Genomic DNA, 24,793 nt, shown 5'->3' with positions numbered 1-24,793 from the left:
TTGTGATAGAGGAGATGGAACACATAACTTGGAAAGATTTACAGAAAGTTCATTATAAGATGATAAATACAATTACCTTTCGTTCATGATTAAGGATGACACAAGACAACAGTTACAACATAATGATGACTTCTTTGTTCATCTGATTGGCCGGTCGATTAACGTCAGGAATTAAAATGGTATGGCTACATTGGTTTACACCTCTCCCCTCGCCTCCAAGGGGCTCTGACTCTTACTCATCAACTGACCAACTGACTGCCAACTGACTTGCTCTCTGACTAACTTCTCTGACTAAAATCCGAACCCATAATATGGAGAAAGGTCTATGACGTCAGAAGTGTGTTTTTCAAACGTGACCAATTTCATGTAGCTTTACATATGTTTGTCCAACACACTTTTGACAACAAAAGAATCCTCCTTTCTAATCTAACCTATTTTAAACAATATAATTTAAGTTGCATTGTTCATTCTTTTACTGACATGTTTGATATTCAGATTTCTAAAAGAATTAACAATCAGCTTTTTTTTCCGATATAAACAATATTTAACTATTCTAATAGAATTTAACAATAGACTAAATTTCTAACATTTCATTTCTTAAATTTGCCTACAGGGTTCGATTCTTATCCTAATCTCATTTTCACTTATCTAATATTTTTCTTATTTACATGGGAAGGGGACAGCCCTTCCCTGTAACATGTGTATGTTTTACATTTGTGTGTATCGGAGTGTCTTAGATTTGAGGTATTAAGACGGTCCTAATTACCTCCCTTTATATAACTTATTGTTATAAATTTTGGAACACAGATTTCAATGTGTAAGGATGAGTAATATGAGCTATATTTAATTTACTTTATTGCTATATAAAAGTGGTAAAACAAATGCACTTTATGAAAATTCAAATACCCCGAAATTTGTGAAATTTAAATCATAGATAACAGATATCAATTAATAAATATTTTCTAAGTTTCAATTTCTTTGGGGTATTTTAGGAGGGAGGCATAATGCTGTTACATCCGGGTATATATTTATTTGATACACCTTTTGTTTCTCCTTTCATATACAATTGTTACATAATACTGTGTTTATCAAATAAATGACAAAATCTTTGGTTATAAAAACAGTCGCTTTTATTTGACAAATGGACATCTAGCGTGGAGCAAGGGAGGATAAGGTGGTAGGGTTACAGGCAGAATTTAGTCAACTCATGTCTCTCTCTTGCTAGTGAGTGACTTTCTCGTTCAAACTCATTTGTTTTGATTAAGTTTACATAAGTTTGCATTCCTTCTAAATTGCGATTTCCGATTCATAAATTGTTTCCATTGTTTATTGTTTCGCTCGGTTTCTAGTTTGTATTGACGTTTTCTTTTGCATCAGAGTTCAGGACAACATTTTCGTTCTTCATTCACTGTAATTATCTGGCGTTGCTTGGGAGTTTTCTTTTTATTTGAATCCCCAGTTTTGCTTGCTTCTGGTGCCCTGAGCCTCAATATTCAACAATATGCATATAACCCCCACCCCCATTTGAATTTTCAAATATTTCAGATTTGTACTAAATTTGATCCTTAGTCATTAGACACCAATGAAGCAAGATTACCTGAATTTCAATTTCTTAAGCTTTAAACTTTTAACATTTTTTAGAATCAAAATCATGCTATGAATTTTTATCAAAATTGGAATAAGGATTATAAATACAAAGTTTAGTAACATATCTTAATTTTAAGCTCTTCAAGAGATATGATATGAAAGAAGTCAAACTCTTTCTTGCCTACCCTCAACTGAGATGTGTTTCTATCTGTTCATTCAACCAGAACTTCGTTCAATATGTCCATATCATCATAGCTAATTGCAATAGAGAACTGACTTCAGTTTAGATGCCTTCAACCTTGATTTTTTTTATTTATTTATTTTTTTTTTATTACATTTTAACCCCAAACAAGGCACATTGCCACTTTGATGTAGGGGGCTACTATCAGGGACATAAGCTAATAAGCTACAGGGGTACTATGTGGGGAGTTGGGCAGCAAGATGTCTGTTCACGTTACACTTGAACTTCTGCATGTCAGTACAGTTGGGGAAGCAGGAACCTGGAAGGGAATTCCAAAGTCTAGCGGTTCTGGGGAAGAAACTATTGGAGTATAAGGCTCTCTTACATCTAGGGATCTCTACTGTGAAGGGGTGGGATTTTGCTGCTTGTCGGGTTTGTCAGAGGTATTTACGTCGAGGGGGTACAGATGCTTGCAGTTCATTGGCGTATTCACCGTTAAAATACTTGTAGAACAGGCAGAGAGATGCTATATTTCGTCGATGGGACAGAGGCTGAAGCTTAGATGACAGTTCAGGACCTATCAGGTTGGCGACTCTCTTTTGAACCTTGTCTAGGGGTGAGAGACTAGCAGCAGATGCACCAGCCCAAATGTGACAACAATGCTCCATACATGGGCGAATAATGGCATGGATTAAGAACTTTGTTATCAAAGTTTACACAATCGAATCATAGTTATGTCATTGTTCTGCATCTTCAGAAAGATCACGTGAGTAGAAGCCCGGCATCCACTCGAAAAGGTAATTTTGTTGTGCCGATACAAACACTATAAGAACAGTTTGTGTTAAATGGAGTTTCTATTTCATGCTTTTTTTATGCTGTAATACACGAAACAAGCTATAGATTAAGACAAGAAACTTTTCCCATGCAATCTCTACACACAAGATTAGACTTAATTCGGATATCTTAAAGAGTTAGGATAAAGGGGAGGTAATTAGGACCGTCTTAATACCTCAATTATTTTAATCTAATGTCGAGAGTATTTTAATTATTTTATTTATTCTTTTATTTATTTATTTATTTATTTATTATTATTATTATTATTATTATTTATTTTTTATTTATTTTTTTTTCAGCATTGGTTATAGCATTCTCGTGGTTCATGGGCTGAATCTCTTAAAACAACGATTCCATCGTTACTCCAAGAAAATTTTGGCCGTTTTTCTGTTTGTTTGCTTTGTCCTTTCTATAAAAACTTGGTACCAGAACCAAACATGGCATTCAAGACAATCCTTATTTTTGTGAGTATTATTTAATAATGGGGTCATTCATATTTTTCCCAACAATATTGGTACATAAATTAATGTGGTAAGTCCAATGGGGTTTGAACTTCATTTATTAATTCAATAACTCATATCTTGGGATGATGGTGGTTAAGCAGTTAATGATAAGAACTGGGTGGGTGCTTGTGTAGATTCATGATCTGTTAAACCAATGCATTTCACACATGTCATGTTGAAACTAGTATAAATTCCAAAAAGTTACAAAAAATAATTACAAGTAAAAATAGAATTTATTGAATTATCAAGTCGGCACACACAATGCCGAGTCAAACACAAAATCGAGTACATTCAACACTGTCTTACCATCAACACTTACCCTGTGAACTCGGAGTATGGGGAATTCCCATATGCACAAAACAAAATCAATGAAAAACAAAAATACTCTAAGGGTAAGGATAATCTAGACTTTTTGTTCCCTTTCAGTGTGGAAGAGTTGTTTGACCAACTCAGTATAATGAAAGCGGGAGATAACTCTTGACAAATTAAAAGTCTGACATTTTTAAACCAAAAGATCTCAGAATGTAATGGATAATTTTTGGTCCCCCGACAAAGTAGGGATTGGACCTAGTAATTCACTCCCATTCGTTCATTTGTTCGCACTTTTCTCAATCACTCCGTGAATATATTTGGAAATTTTGAATAAACATTAGCCATATTGAAAGTAAATTTTTGCCAGAACGAATTTTCCGGGATAACTCTGGTTGCCCCCTCCCTGGGAGCATTATAGGGGTAAAATTACCCCCAAATCGTTGACATATGTCCAGTACCAGCTGAGTGCACTGCATTCAAAAAAACCTGTGTTCTGGAGTCCTACAACGGGGACATCCACGTGACCTCAACTAATATGGCGTTGAGGAGCAACATATTTCGGACTAATCGCCTGGTCAAGGGAAACTCAGAGTTGTTGATATAACTCGAATCTAGCGCCCAGCTCCACCGGGATTAGATCTCCTCCTTTGAAAATCCCAAATGCTCAACAAGCACGTCGGCGGCACCCTCCCTTCAATAGTTTCTTATATAGTTCTTTCCTAGTAATCTGAAAGGTCGTTAGACCCTGGTAGATTCTTTAGCATGGCATTACACTCTCTCAAGAACTACATGTCACTCCACGGCTTTCGACGGGCCTTGACCATGTGGTCGAGGATGAGGTCAGGAAAAGCAAGGTCCCATGCAGATTCAAGGTTCAACTCATCTCAATGACACCTCAACTCAGGCAGTCCCAAGCCTTCCTACCACTATTCGAACATTTTTAAAAAAATCTAATATATTAGATTGTGATGATCACAGGTAAGGTGTTAAGTTCTTTCACATATATATATATATATATATATATATATATATATATGTGTGTGTCTGTGTGTGTGTCATTTAAAAATAATTATAGTTATAATTATGTTTTAAGAACTGGGTTCTTATCATTAAACACTACATTGAAATGAAAAGAGTTGGTCACTTAGCCCCTGTGCATAGATTGTGATGTTAAAAATCACTTGATCACTATAGACCTACTTGATTGGTATTTAAGTAGAATTTCATTTTTTGGAAGATGGGTGTTAAATGTTAATTTCAACAAAATTCTCGCCGCAATTCATGCTGGCCGAGAGGTATATTCCTTGCTATTGGAGTCAGAGATGGCTTTCAATCACTTGACCGACAGTAATCGTAACTCCCTGCACTGATGATCCCCAGAAAGGACCAAACTCTAGTATATTAAATGTTTATTATTTTTACCTACAGACACTAGTGTTTCATGCTTGCACAAGTTTCAGTGTAGGAAATGGTAATTATTGTCAGAAGAATTCGAATGCAGTTGCAAAGTCATTTTTATTTCTGTAGTCTGGTATTCAAGCCACAATTAATTAGCATAGAAAAGAAGGCAATTTATATATTATGTCAAATTAGCAAACATATACAGTAAGTTTAGTCATGTCGTGTTCAAATGATACAGTGGAACATCACTTTATGCATAGATTGGTAGCTTGTTGATAAATTCTCAAATCCTCATTGAAAGTGAGCGATAACAATATTTATATTTTAAATATTATATGTATGTTTATGGGAAAATATGCTTATTCAATTATATATCACGCTTTATTTATATCACTCCTCTTATTTATGAAGCTCAATGTATGTTCGATATAACTACAGAGCATATACAAATAAATGATAAAATGTCTATATTCCAAATTCAAAGATGCTGTTCATCTTACCGATTATTTCTTTCAGCATGTTAAAATGTTCAATTCTTGACAGCACCTGTTTCATAGCGCAGAAACAATCCTATAATTATGTCAAATTTTTAATATTTTTTGCCCTGACTCATCAGAAGAATAAGAATTTATTAACTTTATGCATGTAATTATGTAATCGTGTTCATATTCTTTTTATTTTAAACTAGCAGCTGCACCACGTCGGCAAACATAATGCAGAGTCAAATATAAAATCGAGTACATTCAACACCGTCTTACCATCAACACTTTCCCTGTGAACTCGGAGTATGGGAAATTCCCATATGCACAAAACAAAATCACCAAAAAACAAAAATACCCTAACTAATGGTAAGGATAATGAGTTGGATAAAATGATGGTTAAAATTATTATGAACTTACCAGGATTCAAACCTGGAATCTTCTGATCCGTAATCAGATGTGTTATCAATTGCACTATAAGTCCTGTCCATATGCCAAAAGATGTTACCGCGACTGTTTACAGACAGTGCTAAATTCCGTTGACATGGGCAGGTAACTTTTTTAACAATTGAATGAAACGGTTCAAAACCCCTTATTTCGGTCTTTTTGTGTGACTCCACATTATTCGTTATGAACCATATATAGATAAGGAAAATTTAGGGACTCACACCTTTCAAGGAAAAAAAAGAGTTTTTCAATTCAGTGCATCCGTTCAAACGTTTTATTGGTATATATACACACATACATACATAAATAAATAAATAAATAAATAAACATTTAGAATTTTATTAATAGTATAAATTGATAAGTTCTTCTGATGAGTCAGGGCAGAAAATATTAAAAATTAACCTAATAATTATAGGATTGTTTCTGTGCTATGAAACAGGTGCTATCAAGAATTGGACATTTTAACATGCTGAAAGAAATAAACGGTAAGATGAACAAAATCTTGGGATTTGAAATGTAGACTTTTTGTCCTTAATATATATTTTTTTCTTGTTTTCAACTTCAGGTCGGGCTTAAAAGCACTTCCCCACAATGCAAAAATTCATTTCAACTTGGCAAATCTACTGAAAGATAAAGGACAAATAGACAGTGCAATCTACCATTACGAAAAAGTGCTACGGTAAGAACATTGTTCAGTTTTTGCATAAAAATTCCAAGAATGTTTTTTATAGTGTAATTCTATAGACATTTTCACAGTATCTTCCGGATAATAAGGTTAGAAAGTGCAAACTAAAAGCAAACGCGCACTTTGATTATATTCCACATACATTAAAAAAAGAAAATTGCTCAACAACAAAAGTAATTGAAAATCATCTGGTGTCGCTGGTGTGTCAAACATTTTTATCGATTTTGAAAAGAATTATTTTTTAATTTTTTAGATGAGGATTGATTATTCATATTATTTGAACTCTTCCGATTACTGTTCTCATCTTGAGTTTTATTTTTTACAACGTTTTTGTTTTATGTAACCTCCAACCTTCTTCAGGTGTATCTTGTTGAACTTGGGGAAGCTGCACAGAATTTCGAATGAAACCTTTTATTTAATCCATGTAGTAGCATGCTCTTATCCTGTCAGCCATGACTGAAAAGAAGCTCTAAGTAATTCGCAATTGTATTTTGAGTGTCGTTCACACTGAGGATTGAACCTTCAAATTTCAGGACAGTGTAAGTTACAACTGAATTTTTATCAAGTACTCTATCCACTATACCTTGGGTCTTTGTGTGTTTTGTGCCATGGCTGATAGAACAAGAGCATGCTACCTTCTGTGGGTTAAATAAAGGGTTCCATTTGAAATTTGTGCAGATTCCCGAGTTTGGTAGAAAAATTCCAGAGTTTGACAAAATACACTTGAAAGTTGGAAGTTCTATCGACCAAAACGTTATGAAAATAACACTGAGTTTATGACAGTGGTCCAAAAAGTCCAAATAACATGTATTGAAAAGAATTGTTCAAAACTTGAATATGATGTCATGAATAGAATTTTGTTTTGAAATATTTTTACATAAGGAGTGATAATTTGAATTGTTTGAATTATTCAGACTATTACTTGTTGGAGTCCAGGAATTTCAAACCAAATTCTTTATTTAATCTATGGAGCTAGACTGTTACAAATTGCCGATTTCAACATAAAGATTCTCTAGTTCGAAAGGACACACCTCAAGAAAGTCTGAGTTTACATTGGCCAAAATGTTTTTTTGTTTTTTTTTTTACACAGTGATCACCACTTATCAAGGCCCGGAAGCCACTCAGGGATAAGGGTTATTGCAAGTACATTACGTTAGTGTGGAGATTTGATGAAGTGTTTACTTAAGGGGGCGGTTGATTAGGAATTTGTTAACATTGGACTTGAAGACATCCAAGTAGTAGTCCGGTGGGAAGCAGGCAGACGGAACAGAGTTTCACAGGCGTGCAGTTCTAAGAAAGAAGCTTTGTTCATGGAATCCGCGTTTTGATTTAGGCACAGATATAGTGGGGGAAATTTTTCACAGTGGATTCAGCTAGACGGGTGTTTTTCATGAAAGATTGGCGAGGGGGGACCAGAGATTGGAGTTCAGAATAGCAAACAAAATGAGAACAGTAATCGAAAAAATCCAAATAAAACAAAATAAATTTTTTTTTTACCATTGTTAACTTGAAAGTGATTAACTTTTTCTTTCACAAATATTAATTTTAAAACATTTAAATTATTATGTTATAGTCAAGATTGTCTACTCTTTTTTTATTTCCGGTTTCTACTGTCCATTCGGCCATATAATTAGACATGGTTAAGCAACCAAGAAAGCCATTCTTAACATGGAAAAAGTGAGAGGGGAGGCTTTCATATTATCTGGGAGGAAGATAATCATTAATCAGAAGCGACCATATCTTGCTTGTCACAGTCGTCCCGTATGCAGAGCGAAAACCGGAAATAAAAAAACGAGCAGAAAATATTTACTATAACCAATTGTTATAATAAATTTAAAATTGTTATAATAAATTAAAAGGTTATAACTTTCAGTTTATTTATTAAATATTTAACTAACAATTATTTTTATAGTAAGAGAAAAAAGGAAGACGATAGATGAACCACCATGGAATTTCCTGCTCATAATAATAATAATAATAATAATAATAATAATCCACTCTATAATAAAGACCAATATTTATTTTTATATAAATGAATATGTGTATTCCATTCTATCACGCAAAAAATTAACGAGTAAGGTGCTTGTCTTTTTCTAGTCCCCAGATGAAATTATTTCAAATAGTGAGCGGAAGCAAGAAAGCAAATAGCAAGTCAGACAACCACTCCCATCTGAAATGAATTTAGAACGAAATCCTTCACTCTATAACAAAAATTCAATGATGCATTAGATGGGGGGGGTATAGCATCATAAATGCAAGTAATTTATATGTGAAAGATTAAATTACTATGATTTTCATATGAATATTTTACGGATATATTTAGATCTGAGGATCTCCGTTATTTCCGTAAAAACAGGAAAAATGTTTCAAATTTTTACCTTTACAGAATTTGCATTTCTTTCGCCTGACTCTTTTTTAAAAGAATCATTTAAGGATTTTCATTTTGATACAACCATAACTACAATGAGGATCTTCGTTATTTTTCGTCAAAATTGGAAACCTTTTCAAATTTTCATCAGCTATGTGCAAATAGTTTCACTACGTTGTGGATGCCTTGAGAAAGACAAACGCGAAGAGAGTAAACCTGACAAAAAAAATCCAGTTTAGAGTCCCTATATACAGATGAAGAAGCACTGCAACACCTTTTTGGCAACTCCTGCAGCTGCGCCGGCTCCGACTGTATTGGTTTACCTTTCCGTCGGACTTTCTCTGCAACATTGAGAAACGGATCCTGGTGACTGGTAAAACTTAGGTCTCATTATCATCTGCCCAGGTCTGCATCTGGAGAGCCAATTCCAGCTTCGAACTGCATAGCCACAGCAGATGCTGCACTGCGCCAGACTAGATGCAGAATGCCATTGACTTATTAGACAAAAGTTTGCGATCATAATTAGAAAACTAGGAAGTGAAAACCCTGGCAAAATATTTTCTTTTGCTTTTTTTTTTTTTTTAACAAAGGAGTCATCACTTATTAAGGCCCGGAGGCCACTCGAGGATGAGGGTTAATGAGTCTACAGTAATTAATGGGACTCCTGTACACTCATTATTTTGGTGGAGGGCATACACTACTAATGATAATGAAGAGATATAGTATTTGAGAGCTTGTCATGAAAAAGAAAATGAAACTCCTGTTTTTTTTTTGTTTTTTTTTTTTGTTTTTATGATCCTATTCCTTACATGTTTTTTTTTTTTTTTTTTTTTTTTTTTATGATCCTATTACTTACATGTCTTATTTATAAAACTTTGCATTTCAGTTTGTGGCCTAAGCATGCCAGTTCTCACAATAATCTTGGTAACCTCCTGACTGATAAAAAACAAGCCCGGTATCACTATGAGAAAGCTTTGGAAATATCACCACAACTTACCAGTGCGCTCATCAATTTGGGAGTGTTATTACAGTAAGTAAGCAAAGCACAGAACCCTGTTATATCATGACCCCCCCCCCCCCAAAAAAAAAAAAAATCACATCAAGGAATGACTTTATTGACTTAAGAAGATGCCTCTGAATGTAACAACAAAGCTTTGTAACTTCTCTATGGAGACTCATGTCTAGAACGCTGCTGATGAATTTTCGCCCCCTAGCATTATTTGTGACATCTGGGGTTTGTAGTAGTTGTAATGCAGTGTTGCTCTTTTATTAGTCAGCAATGTGTTTTGGCCTTTTGGCTAGGAACAAAGTGTAGTATCTGTTCTGATACTACACTTCACTTTTTCTGTCCTCGATCGGTGGAGGAGAAATCCTTCTACACTGAAACAATATTTATTTTTGTTCCTATCCAGAGTGTCCCTTTTTGGCGAACTAGGTTTTCCCTACATTAAAAACCGACTTTGTCTCTAACTCTGCCCTCGTGGAGAGGCAAGTAAATAGGAACAAAACATCATCTCTTTGAGTTTTAATATTTTGGTGCTTATGCAGTTTATGTAATTGTTTTTTATAGGATTTTCAAGTTAAATTAAATCTTTATGATATCGTTTGTTTATCAAATTGTTAGAATAAAAGTACGTAATAGTAAAAAAATAAATAAATAAACCTCCCTATGTTAAAAATGGTATTCTAAATAATTTTATTTCAGCACAGTCCGTAAACTTCACAAGTACCAATAGTTTTCTTAGTTTTATTTTTTCTTTAAATTTCTCTTAGAGCATTATACACGTAAGGGTGAACAAACAAATCCTCTGAAACACGTCTGCCTCATTGTGCGAACAGAACCAAAAAGAAAGTCTAGTCTTTCTTGTCTTATCGCACTATTCTTCATGAGGTACGGAAAGCAATTTCCTGTCTATTATGTGATCACCTGCTTCTCGATCAAATAACTTCCATATGCGAACGTATATTTTGCATAACCTATTAATCTCATGATAAATATTTTTTTTATGAAGATATCATTTGATGCTTCATACAATCTTTGAAAATAAAGAATTTAAATGGGTGTAACTAGAACATAATTGAGGGAACCATGACTGGTCTTGTAAATATTGTTTCAGATTATGAAATTGGCTATGCTTAAGTTCAAGTCCAATCAAATCATAGTTTGTGATCATTTTAATTTGATTGGGCATTATTATAGTTCCCATCTTTGGTTAGAATTTAAATTTAAGATTTATTTAATAATATGAAATTACTACTACGAGAGATTGGCCATTAATGAATCAGGGACTCCAATACAATCTTTTTGTATCCGCGCCTAAAGTCATTTAGTTTTGTAAAATTCTGTTGTAAATTGGTTTGTGCAAATGCAACAACACAAATATGAAGAAATAAATGGATAAAAACGATTCTATGTAGATGAGCAAAACTAGATGATTCATAACAATATTTATGGCTAAGAGAATTACTACAAATTTACAAAGGATTTAATTCTGTCGCTAAGCTGAATTTGGTAAGATCCTCCATGTTGGATTTTCTGTTTTATTGTCGTCTGATCAAATAGAAGGGTATATAACTCTGCACAGGTCAATCATGCTTCAAAGTGTCTTTTGGCAAGGAAATTAGTTATAAAGTACAAAAGTTATTTCCTTTGGACATTATTTTCTAGATAGAGCATTTTCTCCCAAATGATGACGTCATGTTGTGTATTGTTTGGTTGAGTATATACACGAGGATCGGAATATATCAAGAACAATGGGTAATAATTAACAGTTGGATTTAGATACACACACATCGTATATATATATACTAGCTGGACGACCAACATAGCCCGGTTGCAAAATACGCTTAAACATATTTTAATTCATGCAGATTGCATATGTATTATTATAGAATCAATCCTTTATTAAATATTTTATAAGGAATAATTTGCCCGATGGACTAATTTACAGAAAAATAAAAAAATTAATAATGATAATGCCGTTCATCAAATTCCGTCTGTGTTTGTCTACAGCATCATGTCAGCTGATATTTGGCTTGACGATTCTAAAAATAGTTTTTCTTTTCTTATAGATAAAAATGAAGAAATTTTACAGGGAATATTTTACGTTACACCAGACAAGGTTACATCGGTGTGACATAAAATATTCCCTCGTAAAAATTCTTTTTTTTATCTATAAGAGAAGAAAGACTATTTTAAAGATCAGATTTTTTCGAATTTCAATACTTATCGGATGAATTTCTGTACAAAATATATCGAAGAACACTGCCAGAAATATAAATTACCTTTGTGTGAAATTTGCAAAAGATAGGCTCACCTATTTCGGAACCTTTGAGGAAGGAACTCACACACACAAAGTAACTTTTATACATATATATATATATATATAAAATAAAAATTACAATTAAATTTACCAAAATGATCCAAGATGGTAAAACTAAAGTATATTATAAATATTAAAGAATTAATATTTATAAAGTAATCACAACCAGATGTAAAAGCTCGATAAAACCAAATAGGAGATAGAGCTTATAATATCCATCCACGTGAAATCACCTTTTTCTTCACCATATTCCCTCTGCTTCACTTTTGTTATCAAGTAAGATCTTTGACTTACTTGCAGTTTCATCAAATACTTCTGTATGCAAAATCCGATCCCGCATTTTGCTAATTCCTACCCTCTGATGAGAAGGAAAGTATTTCTTCGAAACTCTGCAGATTAAGGAATATCCACTTAAGTGTTTCCTTTTCAGATTAAATGTTTTTAACTCTTTTTCAAAGTGTTTTTTAACATGTTTTATTAACTATTTGCTCTCTCTCTCTCTCTCTCTCTCTATCTATATATATATATATATATATATATATATATATATATATATACCCGCGTTGCTTGTCACATCGTAGAATGTAGAACTGGATATAAAATATAAGAATTTAGAAAATCGAGGTATAGCCAATAGATTGCGCCATGGCCCATATGGTTAGGTCGTCAGTATTGCACACTTTATGAGTGCGACAACCTGGGTTCGCGCCTATGTCGGAACATGTCACTGATGAGATGTAGTACATCGAAACCCACTTTGGATTTGGCGTTGTCCATTGTCGATGCAATTGCTCGATTCTATCTAGTTCTGGGTTCTAGCTTTTTCGTCAAAGGTGTATGTGAACGGGTATTTATATATCTATCTATAATCTCTTCTTAATGTCTAATTATATATATATATATATATATATATACAAAGAGAGGGCGAATAAATTAAGAAGATAAAAAGTAAAGTTACATTGGAACTTTATTACATTATCAAGTCAATAAATGTTACAGAAAGAGGAATAAGGGAGAAACCTTTTTAGGCCATAGCATTTCGAAGTTAAATGCTTCTTGTCAGAAGTCAGCATTATACAAAAGTAAGAGTAAAAAGTCAATATCGACTTTGAAAGCATTCAAATTAGAAATGGAAAAATTGTTGAGATTAGAAATGGAAAAAATTATTTTATAGAAGGGGCAATATAATGGGGATAAAAGATATATTTTCCTCTTCTTGGGTAGAGCTCTCATAAGGAAATTGCCAACTGCCACTAGTTATCAAGACATTGGCCATTGGCTAAAAAGAATTTTAGTTTTTCGGCATATGACTATATTTACATTGAAATTTCGCTTACGTTCAGTAGGTGTTGGATGATAGCGTAGGAATTAGAAGTACCAACTGTCAACTTGATGGTTGAGTTTCCATTCTGACTTCAGGCAATTGCTTGTCTAGCCGCACTAAAGAGCTGTGATACAGTAAAACAGTCTGCCTATAGATAGTGTACGTGTCATTCCAAAAGTAAGGTTCCATATTTTTTAACTGAAACACCAAAATGTTGAAGAGATATGAAGGTAGGAGTGCGACCATTAAAACAAGCAACCTTTAGCGATCCAGAATTTATTTCTTTATATAGAAACCACCATTTTCAATGCCCTTTTGCCAGCCTCTTTTGATGCATAAGTCGTAACAGTTTGGAGCACGCTTTGTCACTCACATCTCTGTCACCTCTCTGAAATCGGCGAATCCATCTCCTAATTGTGCTGACATCAACTGCATTGGCTTCATAAACGTTCAACAAGCTCCAGTCATTTATAGTTATAGTTGCAGCATTCACCCTGGGTCAGCTGGACTGGCTCTTTCCAACAAATTCACCACATCTCTAATACTGGCATGGTAATCCAAAGCTGCTAATGTTATGAGTGCAAGGCATTCGCATTTCCAATGACAGTGGTTCTGCTGGGTTGATGACTTCATCCGTGAAGTCACCTAGGTGTCATTGAAGGGTGTGACCGAGTCAACAAACACGTCTGGCAAGGAGAGATTTTTGGAGGAAGTGGATTGTGTAGCAAGAGCAAACTTTACTGTTGGAGATAGACTATTGCCAGCAGACATGGAGGGTAGAGCGTAGGCAGTGATGGATGAATACCTCCAGTTTGCGTAGGTCACTTGTCTGTATAGGCCAAGTCTCAGATCCATAAAAGAAAATATTGCAGAAGAGAGCCTGGTAGATCCTGACTTTGGTGTTCAGCTTTATTTCTTTTTGAGATCAGAACTGCAATCAAAGTCGACAGAAAATAGTGTGAGCATTGTTGATGCGGTTGAGGATGTCTTCTTCCCCTTGGTCAGTTGCGATGATGATGATGATGGAACTAAGATACTTGAACTGGTTGACCTTTTCAAGGGTTTCTGTTTTGAAGACAACCAGCTGCTTTTCATTTGGAAGGAGACCTGCAATTTGTAACTTTGTCTTATTGGTATTTATAAGTGAACGTACCTGGATGCCCGGCGTTGCCCGGGTGTTTGGAGGTGTGTGTTGAGCAGAAAACAAAAAGAACAAAAAGTGGTAGTAGGCAGGCAGGCTTAAACCCGTGACGCGAAGGCGGAAAAGAAAGTGAAAGAAAATCTGACCTCTTACCGCTACTCCATGATGCGACCGGAAGTTTGGAACGTTAAAATTAGGTGAAGTCCATCCAACCGATACAATGACTTGCAAAAGATCGACCCCCCCCCCCTTGTAGAAAACTACCCAGTTGAGCGTAAAGAAATTAATGTTTTTGGCCAATTTTTCGATATTTGTTGTCTGAGACGTCAAATGATACCAATCTCATGAAAATTCGTCACCTTTGTCAAAAGTTTTAGGCAGACATACAAACATATTTAAACAGACAGGTGAGCTTTATATTATAGATGTTGATCGGTTCAATTGTTTTTGCATGGAGGAATTAAATGATGCATTTCTGCTTCTGATGCATGCTCACTGCAAGCATTGCTTTCTTAGAGTCTCACACCGTCAATATCTGCAATAGAGATGAAACTTTCAGGTCATGAATGCATAAGTTCAGTCATCATGACAATACAATTTACAATCCCCTCTGATTCATTTGGGCAGAAAAAAATAGGAGACATTACTTTTGGAACGTTTCTCGTATATATATATATATATATATATATATATATATATATATATGAATGTTTCTTTTATATAGTTTATCAATTTATCAAAGATAAACGGTGAAAAATAAAGGGTGAAAACCACAGAGATATGAGGGGCGTGCAATAAGTAATGCCCCTGACCCACTTTCCATAGCAGTAGAGCAACGAAACTTGGCACAGTTATTAGTCTTTCTCTACATAGGAACCACCCAGAGTTATGCATTTCCCATTGTCTGATGCAGCTCTGGAGACCGTTTTTGTAGAACACCCCAGGTTGGTCCTCTAACCATGACGTGACTTCAGAAATAAAGGCTGCATCATCTGGGAAACACTTTCCTTTCAAAAACAACTTCATGGCTGGGAAGAGGTGAAAGTTAGAGGGTGCAAGGTCAGGAGAGTAGGGAGGATGGGGTTGATTTCATAACCACACGCCCAAGCTTCTGATCTGGCGACATGTGAGTTGTGGACCGGAGTGTTGTCCTGCAGGAGGAGGTTACCTTTGCTGATCTTGCCCCGCCTCTTGATTTTGATAGCTTTCCTTAATTTCCTCAAAAATGAAACCTAATAGGCTCCTGTAATTGTGGTACCCTTTGCCAGGAAATCTGTCATCACTACTCTGTCCTGGTCCCAGAAGGGCATGACCTTGCCAGCAGAGGGCTGCACCCTTGCCTTCTTTGGGGGTGGTGAGTCCAAGTGCTTCCACTGCATTGACTGGGCTTTGGTCTCTGGATCATAGTGATAGACCCAGGTTTCATCCTGTGTAATCAGTCTTTTGAAAAACTTTGACTCATCTTCTTGACACATCTCCAAATTCATCCTCAAGCACTCGACGCGTTCTCGCTTCTGGAATGGTGTGAGCAACCTGGGAATCCATCTGGCAGACACCTTATGCATATGCAAACGGTCATGAATGATAGTTTCCACAGACCCTGTACTAATCTTGATATCTTGAGCTATTTAGTGAATAGTAATGCGCCGATCTTCCAAAAATGGCAGCCTCAACTTGACGGACAGATGCCTCATCAATGGCAGAAGGGGGGCGACCAGGTCTGGGAGCGGTTTCTACAGACTTCCGGCCATGTTTGAATTCATAATGCCAGCGTTTTACAAGGTCATATGATGGGGCATTATCACCATAAGTTTCTTTCATTTCATCAAGTCTCCTGTGGTGTGCGTCCTTTCAAATACAAAAACTGGATCACTGCTCGACATTCAACAAGCTCCATTTCACACCTGACTCAGTTCAAACACTTGTAAAACAGAAACCACAATTAGTTCAGAGCTGTAATTTGCCACATAACCCGTAGAGATATAAATCTTTGCACATGCAAAATTTCAGCTAGATCAGACAACTGGAAGTGGGTCAGGGGCATTACTTATTGTACGCCCCTCGTAGTTGCTAAAGGAAACACTGTGTTAATGCCTCAACATGATTAATGAAGAACATTTATTGCTAGAGTCACAAAAGAATATTGTATAAATAAATATGATTTACATCATTGGTGATGTTCTGAGAGTTGATACGACTGCTACCAGAAAAAGCTATGCAAAGGTGGAGAGTCGTACAGGGAGTCTAGTTGACTACAACCAGAAGAGAGAGAAGCTGAAGATGACTTTGATCTGGCTTAGTGAAAGGCATGCTAAAATGGTAACCTGCTGAGCTCAGTTTGATACGTTGGGTATTCAAGCTAGAAAGAGGGTGAATCTAGTTTATTTTATATTTTCTACATTATCCTATTCGGTTTAATACCCATGTTTAATCGCATGTGTTGGACGGCTTTTAGAAATTGACTTCCAATCTAACTGATCTCTGACCAGGTCTTTATTCATCTTCCTCTCAACTCTATCCTTATCACTTTCTCCCATGTTTTCCTTGGCCCTCCCCTGCTATCTCAACTGTTCTATACCTGTTAACCTATTCTTTCAATGTGGCCATATACTGTCCAGATAAAATTTTCTTCTGAGCTCATCAGATCTAAGCCTGCCTTTAAAATTTTCATTGCACATCCATCGTACCATTCTTATATCATTTCTCTCCATGCAACGCATATCCTCCATTCAAATATTGCTTCATTAAAGAAATGATTTCTAAGGAAAATTTGTGTAGTTGGAAGGTTTGGAAAGATTATTGACTTCCTTGAGAGAAAATGTATTGATTTGTGTTATGGACAAGGAACCCAATGGAGAGTTAAATCTATATCTATATATTAATATGATAGTGTGTGTGTTATTTTGTGTGTCACGCTTACATCTTTTTTCTTCCGAGTGATTGTCGTTTAATTGTTATGACCTTCCATTTCTTATAATAAATAATTTTACCAAGAATTCTTCATAAGTTTTGGCTTTGGATTCGATTATAGCTGAAGGAACTCCAGTTATATATAGATTATTTTTCTTCATAAGTTTTGGTTTTAGTTTCAATTCAAGCTGATGCACCCAAGTCATATGGATATATTTTTTATTTTTGAAATCACAAGTTTATAATATATAAGAATCGATAGAAAATTAACTCTGTAATAATATATATATATATATATAGAAAATCTGCATAAATCAAAATATCATATTTAAGCATATTTTACGACTAGGCTTTGGCCTTTTGGGTTAAGATCAAAGTGTAGTATCTGATCTTCAGATGCTGCACTTCCATTTTTTGTTCTCTTTCGGTGGAGGAACAGTCCTTCACGACTGAGACAATTTTTTATTTTTGTACCTTTTCTCCACGTTAAAAAACGACCCTGGTGTCTAACTCTGTCCCGTGGGGAGGCATAGTAAATAGGTACACCGCCACACCGGGCGTCCTTGCTAGCTTAGATAAATACTTTTGCAGTTTTTACAAAAGAGCTACACGATAATATCAGGGCGTCTCCATTTATGCTGAACATCCACGGAATACCAACATCAATATATTACATATGAAAGAGTCCGCTGTGGAATGTCCACAGGTCTCGCTAGTTAAAATGATTGTAGAAAGAAATGCTAGACATAAGTTGGGTTGGAAATGGAAAGGGAACAGATGATGTTTGTATTTTTATCAGAGAGATTGAAGTTAATCTAGTAAATTATTATGTTGAAGCTGATAAGGACATTTTTACAGCTGTATCTTTTATGCACCAGTGCACCACGAATGTATGCGAAAGATTAGTTTTATGACAGTAACCCCCACCCCTATGTAGGTAGAGTTATATATTTTTAATTTCCGGAAATAAAAGCGTGCATAATCTTGTTTCCTTAGTGTAATTCAGGGGAGATAACTTAGATTTGATCCAAGGGAAATCACTCTTGTTCGTGAATTCAAAGAGTCACTCAAAAGGATAGTTATTTATAAAAATAGATATTGAAACAGAAACACAACGGTAATGCTACTAAATCTAGTTTTGAGTTGATTGTGAGAAAAAAAAATCTGTATGCATTAAAAAATGTTTTTTATGTAAATTATTATTAAATGAGGAGTTATTTCGAGTTAATAATTTTTTATTTTAAGCGTCCAAACATGAGAAATGCATGCTTTAAATATGTAAGCATTGCTTAAAATTTAACATGGCCGACTTGTAAATGCTTTATATCGGTAATAATATTTAATATGTACCGCATAATCACGTTAACACACCGGTTCTCGTCAGATCACCAAAGTTAAGCAACGTTGAGCCTGGCTAACACCAGATGGTGACCATTTGGGAATTCTAGGCGCTGTATGTACTTTCCGCTTATCTCGGCATTGTTTACAGTCGTTCTGAACCTCCACATTGTTTACAGTCGTTCTGAACCTCCACATTGTTTACAGTCGTTCTGAACCTCCACATTGTTTACAGTCGTTCTGAACCTCCACATTGTTTACAGTCGTTCTGAACCTCCACATTGTTTACAGTCGTTCTGAACCTCCACATTGTTTACAGTCGTTCTGAACCTCCACATTGTTTACAGTCGTTCTGAACCTCCACATTGTTTACAGTCGTTCTGAACCTCCACATTGTTTACAGTCGTTCTGAACCTCCACATTGTTTACAGTCGTTCTGAACCTCCACATTGTTTACAGTCGTTCTGAACCTCCACATTGTTTACAGTCGTTCTGAACCTCCACATTGTTTACAGTCGTTCTTAACCTCCACTTGCCACTGGTATTCAACAATGTCGACTCAGGAGAGGTGTGGTTGGAGATTGCGCATCTCTTGCCACAAAAATTTACGCGCGGGCACCTTTACCGTGGGTATCCGTTGTCTGTCAAGACTAAAGGAAGCCTTAATATTTAACATAAAAACACATTTTTTTTTAATGCCTACACAGATTTTTTCTGGATTTAGTGACATTACCAACACAACGTATTGTATTGATATCTACGAAGGTTTAATATTTGTAAAGATGAATATGTATATTTCTAATTTTAATAAACTCTAAAGGATATTTTATTATATTGTCTACTTCTGTCTCGAAACAATGGACCTTCTATGAAAGGATACCTTGCTTTTATTGTTTAAACTTTTATTCACTTCATACAAGACATTTGCCACTAATATCTAAGGGCTACTATGATATACGTAAGATTTATAGATGGGGGATGCAACCTCTAGGTAGTTGAGTAACAAAGTATTTGTTAACATTACATTTAAATTTCTGCAAGTTTATATGATCAGGGAAAACAAGGAACAGGAAGTGAATTCCAGGTGCAAGCAGTCTGAGGAAAGAAGTTGTCTATAGAAAAACTTCCAGGAACCTGAACAGTGAAGGAGTGGGATTTTTCTCCTGGTCGGGTGAGTTGGGAGTATTTTCGATGAGGGCGGGAAAAGTTTATAGTTTATAATGTGGATGACAGAATATCATGGTTAGAGTTACTTCCCTTTATTCAGTATTCTTTTTTTTTTTTATTAATTTTCTGTAAAACTTAACAGATTTTTAACAAACTGTTTTACTTATTTTATTTTTTTAAATAAAAATCAATGAGAGAACTGTTTTTTTTATTCTCCCCAAGCAAGGCATACTACCACTGATGTGTAAGTAGCTATTGTGATAAGAGCCACAGTTATAGAGGTAACTTAGGTTGTGGGTTGAGCAGCAAGATGTTTCACATTCCATTTAAATTTCTGCAGTTTAATATGGTCGGGGAAACAAAGAGCAATAAGGGAATTCCAAATGCAAGCTGTCTGAGCAAAGAAGCTATCAGAGTAGAAAATCTTCCCACATCTAAGGATCTCTACAGTGAAGGGTTGGAATTTTGCTGATAGTCACATGAGTCGAGGGTTAGAGTTAATTCATTGAGAGCAGGAAAAGTCTATAGTTTCTGTTATTTGAGAGATGTATTTATGTTTGCAGCCAAGATGGTGACACAACACAGGCTATTCAACTGATGAAGAAAGCTGTCAAATTTAGTCCTCCGAATGCCCAACTATTTCTAACCCTCGGAAATCTTCTGGCAGAGAATAAGCAAATGGACGAAGCAGAAAAACTCTTTGAAGCAGCCATAAGTATGAAACCAAATTATGCTGATGCCTATAACTACTATGGTTCATTCTACCAGAAGAAAGGTAAGCTTTCTTCATTTTTTAAACTAGAAGGCTCCTAGAACTATTTGCTACCAGATCATACTGTCTGAAAATACTTCCTGATCTAAAATGATGGTTTTCATTTCCCTTTACAAAAACTCAATCATTAATTTATTTATTGCGGAATATTATCCTCATCTTTCTTAGTTGTGGTTTCATGACGTTTCGGCCAACTATTCCTCTGGCCTTCGTCAGGTGGAATAGTTGGCCGAACCGTTGTGAAACAACAACTAAGAAAGATGAGGATAATAGTCCGCAATAAATAAATTAATAAATAATACTCATCTCAATAATGAATCCCAGTTAAATAATGTATAAACTCAATCATGTTCTGCAAAGCCAAAAATAAAAGTTTTCCTCTACAAAATAACCAAACCAGATAAAACGAAATCGTACTCCTAGAATTCTTAAGACTAAGAGTCTGAATACTTAAACCTCAGACTATGCAATACTGCTTACAATACAACGATGATAGAATCTGTTTTGAATAATTTAATGGTTTATTTACATGTTTGTATCAACGGTATGAATTTTAATTCTTTAACATTTCTCTGCTACCAAATCAGACTATCTGTTTATATACATGTATTATGTATACATGTTTTATGTATACATGTTATGCATGTATTATGTGTACATGTTATGCATGTATTATGTGTACATGTTATACATGTATTATGTGTACATGTTATACATGTATTATGTGTACATGTTATACATGTATTATGTGTACATGTTATACGTGTGATGCATGTATAACATGTACACATAATACATGTTATACATGTATTATGTGTACATGTCATACATGTATTATGTGTACATGTCATACATGTTAGGCATGTATTACATGTACATGTTATACATGATATGCATGTATTATGTGTACATGTTACACGTGTATTATGTGTACATGTTACACGTGTATTATGTTTACATGTTACACGTGTATTATGTGTACATGTTACACGTGTATTATGTGTACATGTTATACGTGTATTATGTGTACATGTTATACGTGTATTATGTGTACATGTTATACGTGTATTATGTGTACATGTTATGCGTGTATTATGTGTACGTGTTATGCATGTATTATGTGTACGTGTTATACGTGTATTATGTGTACATGTTATACATGTTATACGTGTATTATGTGTACATGTTATACATGTTATGCGTGTATTATGTGTACATGTTATACATGTTATGCATGTATTATGTGTACATGTTATACATGTTATGCATGTATTATGTGTACATGTTATGCATGTATTATGTGTACATATTATACATGTTAGGCATGTATTATGTGTACATGTTATAAAGATATTATGTGTACATGTTATACATGTATTATGTGTACATGTTATACATGTATTATGTGTACATGTTATATATGTATTATGTATACATGTATTATGTGTACATGTTATACATGTATTATGTATACATGTCATGCATGTATTATGTATACATATCATACGTCTGTACATGATATACAGATACATGTTTGTATCAACAGTATGGATTTTAATTCCTTTACATTTCTCTGCTGCTACCAAATCAGACTATCTGAAGCTACTGACTTCACAACCAAAAACAATGCACCAAACATTGATGTCATTAATTTTTTTATTCTTTGCAAAACTCAATCATGTTCTGCAAAACATAAAACAAAAATTTTCCACTTATAAAAAAACCCAACCCTTAAATGGATAAATATTTGAAGATGTAAAGAACTTAAAGCATAAAATCTTTTACCAAAATTACTTAATTCGAAAAGGGTTGCCATACCGTAAACAAAGCAACTAGTCCAAATACTCACACGCACATACACACATTCCAAATAGACTTTGATCTACATTCTTGTGTTCTATAAAAATGACCGGAATTGTAATTATCACCGGAAACAAAGAAAGGCTTACATCCAGAACGGGAAGTTAGAATTGCACAACACAAAGTAAAGAAGAAACAATTAAATATTTTCAATATTTACATTTCAGGAATGTCTATTGATGTCTATATAAGACACAGTGAACACAAACAAAGAAAGTGAAAACAGAAAACCGACAGCTGTCCGGCATGATTGACATTTTTCTGCCACACATACACACACACAGAGCTAAACACAGTTTTTATGTTCCTTTACTCTCTTGTCAATCGGCATTAGTTAACTGTAAATAAATTTCTATGTTGATAAAATTCATCTGTGTTGATTTTCAGAACAACGACAAAAGAATTTTCAGGTGTATATGCAGGGTGTCCCAATAAAATGTATACAGTCTTTAAAGTATCTCAACTTGCTACATGAATACGTTATATCACTTTCCCAAGAGATGTTTAGGAATAAAGAATGGTATTTCCAGCAGAATGGAGCACTTCCCCACTATCATCATGACGTAAGAGCATATCTTGATAGTCACCTGTGAAACAGATAATTAGGACGAAGAGGAAGTATTGAGTACTGTCCACGTCCACCAGATTTGACCTTGCTCATGGATTTTTGGAGGAGGGCATGTTAAACACAGGATTCACACCACAAAACGAGCTACAATGAATGAGTTGAAAGCAATCATTGAAAGATGTGTCAACATAACAATTGAACTGATTAGGAACGTTTTCGATTCAATCAGTGTGCATTGTCAGCTGTTCATAGACCACAATGGCCAATAATTTGAACACTTTCGATAATTATTTGTCCATAGTATTTTGATGTATGAAACTATTCTTTCTTATAATAAACTAGCCTGGATTCCTGGCGTTGCCGGGGTGTCTGGAGGTGTGTGTTGAGCAAAAAAAAAAGTTCTATTAGGCAGGCAGGCAAGCAGACTCGAACTCGTTACGTGAAGGCAGAAAAAAAAAGTGGGGCGTGTGTAAGGGTGTTGGTTGAGCAAAAATAAAAAATGCGAGCAAAAAAAAAAAAATAAGAGTAGTAAGTAGGCTCAAACCCGTAACGCGCCAGAGGAAAAAGAGGTGAAAAAAATCAAACTGTTTACCGATGAACCTACCGTGGTTGTGATGGTCGAAATAACGCTTTTTAAGTGACGTCGTGAATGCAAGGGTTGAATGACTTGCAAAAAATGTCAGCAAAAAAAAATCAACCCTCCCTATTGAAAACTGCTCAGTTGAGGGTGAAGGAATTAATGTTTTTGGATAATTTTTTTTATATTTGCCGTCCGAAGGGTCAAGCTTCAAAATTATACCGATCTTGTGAAAATCCATCGCTTGTGTCGAAATTTTTAGGCGGGTATACAAACATACATACATTTAAACAGACAGGTGGGATTTATATTATAGAAGATGTTGGTTTTATGGTCATTTAAAGAGTGTATACATTTTATTGGGACACCCTGTATAATTTTGCAAGTATTTGAAAAGTGTAAACTAGAAAATTACATACACATTCAATAACACAACAATCTTACACAAATGGCGTGATAGGCCAAACCCTGCATTACTTTCTTAACGGTCTTTATCTACTAACGATGTATTACACTGTGGACATTAATTGACTTGGCTGTACAAACACCTCTTCATTGCCACTATTCGTGAAAATGCCTTGAGCTTGCTCTCACCCTGCCAAACCAGAAAGACTTCCTGATACTTGCATATTGGTTTCGAGAAAGGACATTTTATTAGTGAACTGTTAGTCTTGAAATTTTATTGACGTTTGACATCTTTTCTTTTCACTTTTTTTTTTCATCTATATAAATAAAATGAACTCATTTTTTCCCGTCGGATTTTGACCTTAATAGGATTAAAAATCAAGATATTTCATGCAAATATAATATGCACAAACGGCAGAACAATATCTGAGGTGTGTTATAGGCTTATTATTTCTCAAATTCCTCGATAATCTTAGATTTCTATACTTTTTCTGCTGAGAAGTCACGGCCAAAATCGGTTAAGATCAATGGAAGTGGTAAAATATTTTCTCTCTAATAAATTCCTCCTCCCCCTGCCACCACTTAACACCGTTTGGGGATCGTTCACAAGG

At 34.9% G+C, this 24,793-nt stretch overlaps 1 protein-coding gene and 1 non-coding gene across 7 annotated transcripts in view; one reads left to right on the top strand and one right to left on the bottom strand.

Annotated features, from left to right (window-relative positions):
- LOC145291278 (protein O-mannosyl-transferase TMTC1-like) overlaps window positions 1–24,793 on the top strand; it is a 163,098-nt gene that overhangs the window by 112,604 nt on the left and 25,701 nt on the right. For all 6 annotated transcript variants that reach the window (XM_080136916.1, XM_080136917.1, XM_080136921.1 and 3 more), the window contains 4 exons: window positions 2,902–3,066; window positions 6,310–6,423; window positions 9,684–9,827; window positions 20,564–20,775. In XM_080136916.1, coding sequence (XP_079993042.1) covers window positions 2,902–3,066; window positions 6,310–6,423; window positions 9,684–9,827; window positions 20,564–20,775 — 635 coding nt within the window. The remainder of the gene's footprint in view (window positions 1–2,901; window positions 3,067–6,309; window positions 6,424–9,683; window positions 9,828–20,563; window positions 20,776–24,793) is intronic.
- Window positions 5,709–5,781, bottom strand: Trnar-acg (transfer RNA arginine (anticodon ACG)). The gene has a single exon. It is a non-coding gene; the product is annotated as a tRNA-Arg (tRNA).

The sequence above is a fragment of the Euprymna scolopes genome, chromosome 12 (assembly GCF_053919585.1).
Source record: "Euprymna scolopes isolate OS-2025 chromosome 12, ASM5391958v1, whole genome shotgun sequence".
Lineage (NCBI taxonomy): Eukaryota > Metazoa > Mollusca > Cephalopoda > Sepiida > Sepiolidae > Euprymna > Euprymna scolopes.
Note: the sequence above shows the minus strand (reverse complement) of the source record. Positions and strands in the feature narration are given on the sequence as shown.